Source organism: Quercus lobata, chromosome 5, assembly GCF_001633185.2.
Source record: "Quercus lobata isolate SW786 chromosome 5, ValleyOak3.0 Primary Assembly, whole genome shotgun sequence".
Taxonomy (NCBI): Eukaryota; Viridiplantae; Streptophyta; class Magnoliopsida; order Fagales; family Fagaceae; genus Quercus; species Quercus lobata.
In genome coordinates this window covers 61,249,072-61,259,296 of record NC_044908.1, presented here as the reverse complement: position 1 = coordinate 61,259,296, position 10,225 = coordinate 61,249,072, and the positions used below count along the sequence as shown (strand labels likewise).

At 41.1% G+C, this 10,225-nt stretch overlaps 3 protein-coding genes across 3 annotated transcripts in view; all 3 read left to right on the top strand.

Annotated features, from left to right (window-relative positions):
- Nucleotides 1-3,298: 3,298 nt before the first annotated feature.
- LOC115990859 (receptor-like protein kinase FERONIA) lies at nucleotides 3,299-4,378 on the top strand. The gene has a single exon (XM_031114631.1). It carries the CDS (start codon nucleotides 3,299-3,301, stop codon nucleotides 4,376-4,378), a length of 1,080 nt encoding a protein of 359 aa, XP_030970491.1.
- A 2,179-nt stretch (nucleotides 4,379-6,557) lies between these two features.
- On the top strand, nucleotides 6,558-7,694 carry LOC115990858 (receptor-like protein kinase FERONIA). The gene has a single exon (XM_031114629.1). It carries the CDS (start codon nucleotides 6,558-6,560, stop codon nucleotides 7,692-7,694), a length of 1,137 nt encoding a protein of 378 aa, XP_030970489.1.
- A 786-nt stretch (nucleotides 7,695-8,480) lies between these two features.
- LOC115990857 overlaps nucleotides 8,481-10,225 on the top strand; it is a 4,198-nt gene continuing 2,453 nt past the window's right edge. Inside the window, exon 1 of the mRNA XM_031114628.1 lies at nucleotides 8,481-9,470. Within this exon, the coding sequence (XP_030970488.1) occupies nucleotides 8,481-9,470 (990 nt within the window). The remainder of the gene's footprint in view (nucleotides 9,471-10,225) is intronic.

The window sequence follows — 10,225 nt, the reverse complement described above, 5'->3', positions numbered from 1 at the left end:
GCCTATGGGGAAACCAAATACTTGGGTAAGTAAAGGTTTGAATTTCGTAAGATGGGCTACTTGATAAAAACGTCAAGTCACTTCGTCTACGGCTTAAACACCATAGAAGGTTAAGGCCAATAAGGGGGTAAGGAAGGTGGTGGGACACCCCAGCATTTAGTCGTATAAGAGGGCTATTCATTTGGCAGGGGATATGTCCTCGGACGGTTATTTCTCACACGGCATCAAGCCATCGGTTCTCTCCTCGGCTAGTTCCGGGTAAGTACTATTTTTTACGGGTCGGCCTTATTGTGCCAAGCACTTCTATTAAAGCTATGGCGACATCATTTTATTATCAAGTATTTTGGTCTTAGTCGTCATTGATTTAGATGCTATATTATTGTGCCGAGCAGCGCTTGCAAATTTATGAAAACATAGAGACATAACATGCGAAATAAGGTAGACAACAATTTTTATTAACATAAAAAAATATTACAACATACAAAAAGGGGCTCAAACGAGCCTATACAAAATGTAAACTGCCTAAGCAACCATTACATCTGTAGTACAGAAAAGTAAACTGTCAAGCGTCTTTTAAACTCGTCTTCAAAGTTTCTCCAATCTCTGCCTCATTGCTGCTCATACTAAGAGAGGGACTCACTTTAAAAAAGAAAATGAATGAAGAAGAAGGAAATAGTAAGGAAGAAATCAATGACGAAGATGAAGGGGATGAATAAAGAAAATGGAGGACATGAGTAAAGAAGGAGGAGAAGAGGAGAGAGAGATGAAGAGACAAAGAGAGAAACAAAAGATAGAAAAGAAACAGCACCAGGGCGGAACTGGTGCTGGGAAGACAATAAGAAGAGGGAGGGAGAGGGCACCAAGGAGCAAAAGAGGGAGAAGCAGAAGCACTTAGCCCCTGCCTCAGCCCTGACTCCTAACACGCCGGTGCCATATTAGGTACGCTCGTGAGGAGCCGGATGGTAACGATCTTGGGTGTTCTCGACTCAGTCACGTCGAAAGTTTGACGTGACGAGTCCCTGCTTCGGATTTTGACTGAAAGAAGGATGAGGTTGATTTTGAGTCTTCGCCATCCTTGTCCCGATCGGGCCATGATAAGCTTTATCGGAACGTGGCGTTTTTGGGAGGGGTGGGGCTTTTGCATCCCTTGATGTTATGGTAAAGTATTTTACGATTAAGTGTATAAACCAGCGAGTAAACCGAATCCTAAGGGAGGCTAAGTATTCCAGAGTCGCAGGGGGATGAAAAGGGATTTTTGGTAAAAACAATAACCTCCTCCTGTCCTACTTATACAGAGGGCGGAGCGGGGGGCATTTAATAGGTTCAGATCTCCAAATGAATCAGCAAACCCAAACACGCCGGTTCCACTTCTCCACCCCATCAAAATAAACCGTCGAATTAAAGTAGTCTCGTAAATAGTGATTATTCAAAGCGCGTTTTGGATACCCCAAGCGATAAGAACGCCTCAAGCGCGAAATTAAAAACTATCTCGTAGACCGGTGAATCTCTTGGGCATATGAGGAACCGCCAGCATGTTTAATAGGCCGAATGGATTGGGCCACAAGAAGAAGTTTGGCGTCACCAAAACCCCCCTGTCCAGCCCAGCGGTTGGACAGCCGGGTTTTGAGGGGCTAATGTAGGGCGTAAATGATTTATGGGCCAAGCCGAGGAGGATTATGGCCCAAGTTCAACAAAATAGCCTTTGGGTACCGCCGAGGGTAGTTCAGTCCTCGGCAGACCCAAAGTTCCCCCTCGTAAAGAAGGGTAAAAATGGTATAAAACTGAAACTCGGAAAAAAGATCTAAAATATCCAGGGAAAGCTGCTGTTACTACCATTTAATGCTCTGAACCTGACAGAGCCGTATTCTTTGGCTTTTACAACCATCCTTAACGACTTTGAGTATGGACTGATGGGACAAGTATCAACCTTGAAAAGTTTAACCCTACGCGTGGACGAAGGACAGTGGACGCGAGCTAGTATAAAAGGAAGAGTAAGTAATCTATAGAAGGGGTTGGGAAAACTGGCCAAAAACCAGAGCCTCCCAGCCCACCTCTAGGAGAAAGACTCCAGGGGTGTAGGAAAACAAAAACTCGTACGAACACCGCGAAAAACCCACCGCCTGTCAACCAAGGCCTAACCTTCCAAACCCACGCTCTACAAATGATATTGTTAGGGGCCTTTTTACGTGCGAACCCGACACTGTTACGGTCCGCCACGAATCGCGTCCTTACATGACCTATTGTACATTAGCAAAAGAATTAATGGGAATAAAAAATTCAACACACCCATTAAAATATTCAATTTTTACTCAACAATCACAACGGTTACAACTCAACCATTCCAAATCTTTTCTCTCTCAAACATCTCTAAACTCTATCACAATTAAAATACAAACTCAAATCACAATCTTAAAACTAATCAAATCATAACCAAAAAAAAAAAAAGGCAAGTCTGACCCATCTGAACTACTGTAGAGAGGAGGACGAGCAGTGGTGGAGAGGACGAGTTATCCACCGGCGATCTCTATTTGTAAGATAGAGAAAGAAAGAGAGAGCTCTTATTCTCTCATGTCTGGATGAAGTAGTAGGAGAAAAAAGAGGAAAGGAGGAAAAAAAAAAGAGAAAGAAAGAGAGAGCTCTGGTATTTTCTGGAGTTTGCATGAAGTGGTAGGGGACAAAAGAGGAAAGGAGGGAAAAAAGAAAAGAGTAAGGATACATGTGTGGAGGAGAAAAAAGAGAGAAAAAGAAAAGAAAAGAAGAAATCACATGGATAATAATAAAAAAATAAGGGGAAAAAAAAAAAGAATAAGAAATTAAAATTAAGAAATGTTATTATAATATTTTCACAATAAATTTTAAGTGGTAAGTTGTTACCGACTATTATTGGTGAGAAAAACATAATTTCAGTGGTGATTGGTGAGTTTAAATTAAAACTAGCAATACTTTATCACCTAGTAAAATTTTTTGTGAAAGTATTTAAAAAATTAAATATTATAAATGTAGCATTTTTATTTAAATTTTTTAAAAATTATTAGTTAAAATTAGGTGACCTACAACTCACTCATTAGGATAAATTTAAAAATATTACCATTGGAAAGTTCAAAAATATGGTTGTTGGATATTTTAAAAAATATAGCCATTAGAATTAAATGAAAAAAAAACATAAAAAATAAAAAAATAAAATAAAATTTAAATTAAAAGATAAAGAGTTTATTGAAAATTGTATTTGAAAAATAAACTAACCCTACTTCAGAAAACTAAAAAATATTTAAAAAGACAGCTAAAAATGCTCTTAGAAATGCGGGATTTGGATAGCGTAAAATTGACTGAGAGTTATCTATATTTCTTTGTTCTCCTCCACTTGTTAGTTTGTCTGTTTTTGGAAGGGGATCTTATCCGTGATCGCTGGGACAAGCAGCCACAATCTACTCCCCTACTGCATCATTTCAAGCTCGTTGGTATGAAAGGTATTTCAGAATCTATATCAAAGTTATTAAGGAAGTCCTGGAATAGAAGATCAGACAAATCTTATTCAGTTCTTCCGTGCCGTCGATTTTCACTCCCTGAGATCAAGACAGCTACCAATAACTTGGACAGTAATTTACTAAAAGGTGAGGGGGCTTATGGTTATGGGAAAGTATACAAGGGGTTTATTGATAATCGTACCATAGGCATTGCAAAAAGGACTGTGAATATCAAGTCATGGTCGGGTTTGGATGGGTTAATGAAGGAGGTGGTGTTGCTTTGCCAACTACGCCACCCTAATGTCGCCCGTCTCATCGGATATTGTGTCGAGGATGATGACAAAGGGTTTCTTGTGTTTGAATTCATAGTCAATGGAAACCTGGGCGACCACCTTTGCGGCACTAACCGCCATGAACCCCTCTTGTGGAAACAAGGACTCCAGAGTTGCATTGGAGTGGCACGCGCATTACACTATCTTCACTCCAGGGTGAAGCACAGTATCATCCACCATAATGTGAAGATTAGCAACATTCTGTTGGATGAGAAATTGGAGGCCAAGTTGATCGATTTCAGGGATTGCAAGATGGGTCCTCCGAGTTTGTCAAAGGATTTACTTTGGATAGAGTCTGAGGAGGTGGTGGGTACCTTAGGATACTTGGATCCCAATTGTCTCCTCAACAAGGTGCTGACCGATAAATCCGATGTCTACTCTTTTGGTGTGGTATTGTTGCAAGTGCTCTGTGGAAGAAAAGCAGCAGAACGTGAATCGGAGAGGGATCAGATTAATCGAGCTTTATGGCCCCAAATATGCATACAAGAAGGGACCTTCAGTCAGATAATTGATCCGTATCTGATGGGGAAGATAGCCCCAGAGTGTTTCAAGATACATTGCCACTTCTTGTGTGCGATTTGAGGGTAAAGATAGTCCCACGATGGGTGAAGTGGAGGTAATCCTTGAAAAGGCACTGGAGCTGCAAGAGAGCGCAGATGCTGCGAGAAAGGATGTGGATCCTGGTAGTGATCAATATAACTATCCTGTTCTTGAATATACCTTTAGTGCTTCTCTGCTTGAGCCTAAGGAATCTATTTCGGATTGGAATAGCACCACATCAGCTGAATTGTCCTTGGAGGCTTGGACATCTTCGTCCAAAACCCAAACGGCCAATGATTAACCACAATCAATTATCAAAATCACATTTCCAAGGATAGGGATGCTCCTCTCCATTTCAAAGTTAGGAGTAACCAAAACGAGAGCACAGTGGCTGAGTAGTTTTTGCTCTGCTTTAGGAACAGAACTGGGAAATGGATCTGATTTTTTAGTTCTGTTAGATTTTTATGTTGAAATGTAGTTTGAAGTTTTCGCGGTGATGGATGCTACACAGTATTCATAGATTGATGTACATGAACCTACTACTGAATTGATATCATAGGTTTCCTCCCAACCCCCCCGAATAAACATTGTACTGAACCATGATAAATGAGGAAATTGGCTGAAATCAATTGGTTTGCTTCGTGTCTTGAATACCCATGTGTAGTGGATGTGTGCATTTGTGCTTGAAATTGGAATTCAATACCATGAAAACAAATTGTGGCAGCTTGATAATTTAAAAGAACTTTAAGCTTCCAGTTATATATTCATTCTTCTCTAGGAAAGGACCCGCATATGTTCATATGAAGATTTGTGCATGTTGGCATGAAACTATTTTTAAATTTCAGGTGCCAGGTTGCAAGTTTTTATTGGGCATATAATTTCATTTTACCAAATCTATGTGGATGAAGATGTTATGAGTTCAATTAGCATATTTTCTGTTGATTAAGTCTTGTGCAGCCTTTTATGCTGCACTTCATTTGGAATATTTTGTCAAAGTGAATCTCCAACTTTATCTTGCCTCTGCCTTCACCTTCTCTATTTTCTTTTATATGAATCATTTAATTTCCTACTGCCTGAATGTCTGAACTTTTCTATTGACTTGTAAATTTGATGCGTTTTGCAACTTTACTGTTGTTTTTGAAGCTCTACGTATGCCGAGTTCCTTATTCTTACATAGCCCCTGATCTATTTTATTATCTTGATTGAAGTTGTTTACTTGAAGCAGCATTTGGTGATTTAATTCTCTCTCTCATTAACAGGAGCATGAAAAAAATAAAAAAAATCTTGAGTTTACTTCAAAGTCAAGATTTCAAAGTTTGTGTAATTGTCTGTAATAGACATTCCCCAATAATTAAATGAAAAAATTATGCTACATGCAAACATTACTAAAATTGTGATTTTAAGTTCCAACTTAAAATTAGGAATTCAATTGTTTTGGGCTGTGTAGATTAGGAGTGGCAAAATTCGACACGATGCATGAATTTAATATGACACAACACAACATGAAATTAACAGTTATGAGTTGAGTCTTAATAGGATTGTATCATATTTAGGTTGACATAACTTACCCGTTTAATAAACGTGTCAGGTTCGTGTCCCACCCATGACACCCACTTAACCTGTTTATATCCCATTTAACTAAATGACTATTTAACTACCCTTCAAACCTTAGATATATAAACTTATTAGTAGTTTTGGTTTATTTTCTTTCACATGTTATGACTTATGATTAATTATTTGTGATATTAAGATATGTTCTAATTTTAAATGATTATTTGTGATGTAATTAATTATTAGTTTTGAATTTTACATTAGAAAAATTTATTTGTTTGGTTTTTTATAGTTTGGGTCAATTTGGTTAATATTTTTTTTTTTTTGAATAAAATCTAATAAATGAGTTGACAAAACTAATCGATTTAATAAACAATTTTTGTTAAGATAAAAAAAATTTTAACTCATTTAATAAATATGTCAAATCAATGTCTACTTAGCTCGAATAAACGAAATACTCTTGAGTCAACCTAAGATGAGTACAAATTGCCACTACAGTGGAAATGAACATACAACAAAGACCCCCCATAATTAATTACCCTTATCTGCTCCCAAAAAACACTCGCACAAAACAAAAACAACACTTGTTGAAGTTGTTTGCAGGGGATCCAAAACTAATCCTGTATCATTCTCTCGTCGTCAAGCTCGTGGTTATAGGACCGAAGCATCAATGGAAGGTATATCAGAGTCTATTTCAAAGTTAGTGTGGACGTTCGGGAAGGGAAGGTCAGACAAAACAAAACAATTTTCATCAGTTCTTCCTGAGGGATTATGCCGTCGATTTTCACTCGGTGAGATCAAGAAAGCTACCAATGACTTCGCTGACGATTTAGTAATTGGTGAGGGGAGTTTTGGCAAAGTCTATAAGGGTTTTATTGATGACCGTGGCATAAGCGTTGCAATAAAGCGTTTGGATATCGACTCAGTTCGCGAGTTAACGAAGGAGGTGGTGTTGCTTTGCCAGCTACGCCACCCTAACCTCATCCCTTTCATCGGATATTGCATTGATGAAGGCGAAGGGTACCTTGTCTACGAATTCATGGTCAATGAAAGCCTGGGCCAACACATCTACGGCACTGACCACGATCCCCTCCCTTGGAAACAAAGACTAGCGATTTGTATCGGAGTCGCGCGTGGACTGCACTATCTTCACACTGGGCTAAAGCGTACTATTATCCTCCGTGAAGTGAAGACGAGCGTTATTCTGTTGGACCAGAAATTGGAAGCCAAGTTGGGAGATTTCCGGTTGTTCAAAATGGGTCCCCCGAGTTTGTCAAAGGCTTTAATTAGGATCGAATCTCATGTGAGGGGTACTTACGGATACGCTGATCCCGAGTATATCCAGCACGGGGTGCTGACCGATAAATCCGACGTCTACTCTTTCGGTGTAGTACTGTTTGAGGTACTCTGTGGCAGAATTGTATTGAATAAGAGATTAGAAGTGGAAGAACAGCAACTGATTAGCTGGGCTGGCAAATGTAAACGAGAAGGAACCATCAATGAGATAATTGATCCGTATCTGATGGGGAAGATAGCTCCAGAGTGTTTCAAGATTTACGTTGACATTGCGAGTTCTTGCGTGCGAAAAAAGGCAAAGGATCGTCCCACAATTGGTGAAGTGGAGGTAGAAATTGAACATGCACTGCAGTTGCAAGAGAGCGCAGATGCTGCAAGGAAGGATGGTGAATATGACTATCCCATTGATGGATTAACCTGTAATGATTTTCCGGGAGAATCTTCTCCGATTGAGATGAACAGATATGGCAGAAGTGCTTCAGATAGCACCGAATTGTCCGAGGATGAATAACCACAAACAGTTGAATATTTAATATAATTGGAAAAGAGCCGATTTCAATGTGTTTCAGAATCCCAAGAGATGATAAATACCTGTGCTGAATCATTGTAATTTGGTTGAGTTAGATGTCTTTGGAGTATAATTGGAAAATTTTAGTAGTTGTTTGCTAAATGAATTTATTTTACCCATCCATATTGGGTTTCACGTAGTTTCATAGACTTTTTCTTTGCTGGTTTTCTGGGATTTGAGATTATTGTGGATAATGTCTGACAGGAATGACGATTCTGCATCCTACTGACGAAGATAACATTAACGACGAAAGTATCATCCTTGACGAGGTCATCACTGACGAAGGCAGGAGGTCATTCAATGCAGTCAATCAATGACCTGAGCAGTTACTAAGACAACCAAGCAGACCGTTAGGAGCCTCTTAAAAGTCCCATTACTGGACCAGGGGCGTTACTTCAGAGAGCATTAACAGCCCCAACGGCTAGCCTCTAAGGCCTCAGGTATAAAACTCTCATACAGCCAACAAAGGAAGGTACATGCAAAAATACTCAGAAATTATATTTGGCTTCCTTATTGTGTTTGATTGTTATCCTAACTTTGGCATCGGAGACTCTGTGGCAGGCACCACACCGGTGGCCCTCATAGAGCAAACCTTCACATTCTACAGGGGATTCCATCTGCCCACTCTTACTGACGAACTCGTGTTCCATCAGTTTGGCGCCGTCTGTGGGGAGCGATTTTTCGGATTCACATTCGAAAACGTAGCTTCCATCAATTCTCCATATCCAGATGGAATCCAACCCAAATTCAGCAACCTTGGCCCAGCAAGTTCAAGCCCTTGCAGCCACCATTGAGGAACTCACCCAACAGAACCAGGAAATGAAACAGCGGCTCCAGCAGGTTCAACAAGCTCAACAGGAAGAAAACCGGTCCAAGGGTAACACGGAGGGAGAAGGGGATAGCCAACAGAGGGAAATCCCCCGAAGACCAACTACTCCGGACGAACAGAACTCAGATCTTCTTCGGGAAATGAGGAAAGAGATGGATGAACTAAGGAGCGCTATCAAAGAAAAGACGGACCGGAGTGTAGACAAAATGGTAACGGCTACAGATTCGCCCTTCACTGCAGCAGTACTTGATTGCCCCGTGCCGTCAAAGTTTCGCCTGCCTCAATTAGAGCCATTCGACGGACTCAAGGACCCTCAGGATCATCTTAATACCTTTAAGACGACTCTGGGTCTCCAGCAGCCACCTGACGAGATATTGTGTCGTTCCTTCCCTACGACCCTCAAAGGAGCTGCAAGAGAATGGTTTACTAAGTTACCAAACTCGTCCATAGACAACTTCGATCAGCTGAGTAGTGCTTTTTTGCGCCACTTCATAGGGGGACAACGCCCAAGGAGACCAGTAGATTATTTACTCACCATAAGACAAGGAGAGAAGGAGACTCTGAGGTCATATATCAAGCGATTCACCCGGGAAACTCTGGAAGTGGACAAAGCTGATGACAAGGTGCAGCTGACGACCTTCAAAGCAGGGTTGAGATCCAGAGACCTTGTGACCTCTCTTGCAAAAAACCCCCCGAAGACAATGGCTGAGATGCTCCTGAAGGCACAAAAGTACATGAACGCGGAAGATGCTCTAGCTGCCATAAAAGATGCTGAGAGACCAGGGGACAAGTCCAAAGGAGAAGACGACCGCAGAGGGCAAAAGAGAGACAGACCAGAACGTCGGAACAACGACGGGAATAGAAGGAGAGACGACAAAAATCCTCGTCAGGTAAAATTTACTCCTTTAGTTATGCCTGTTGACAAGATCTTCACGCAGATCAAGGACGAGCATTATCTCAAATGGCCCAGGCCATTACACTCGTCCCCCAACGTACGTGACAAGAACAAATATTGCCGGTTCCATAGAGACCACGGTCACAATACAGAAGAATGCAGAGACCTGAAGGAACAAATAGAGGAATTGATACGGAAAGGAAAGTTACAGAAATATGTAAAGAAAGGAGAATATGGCAAGTCCAGAGACGACAACAGGACCCAACATGAATCCTTTACTCGGGATAACGACCATACGTCCCAGCCTCCACGCAAAGTGATCGGGGAGATAAACACAATCACGGGAGGACCATCATCAGGAGGATCATTTAGATCACTCAAAAAAGCATACCACAGACAGGTGAACAGCGTCCACACCATGCCTCCGTCCAAGCACCGACGAACATACCAAGACATGTCCTTTAATGAAGAAGACGCCAGGGGAGTAAAGCAGCCTCACAACGATCCCCTGGTCATAGTACTGAATATAGAAGGGTTCAATACCAGAAGGATCCTTATTGATAACGGGAGCTCAGCGGATATCATCTACCTCCCAGCCTTCCAGCAGCTGAGATTAGATCCAAAAAGGCTCCGTCCTTTTGACTCTCCGCTCGTCAGCTTCAGTGGAGACAGGGTCTACCCCAGGGGAATAGTGACTCTGACGGTGACGGCAGGGACCTACCCATTGCAGTTGACCAAACAAGTAGACTT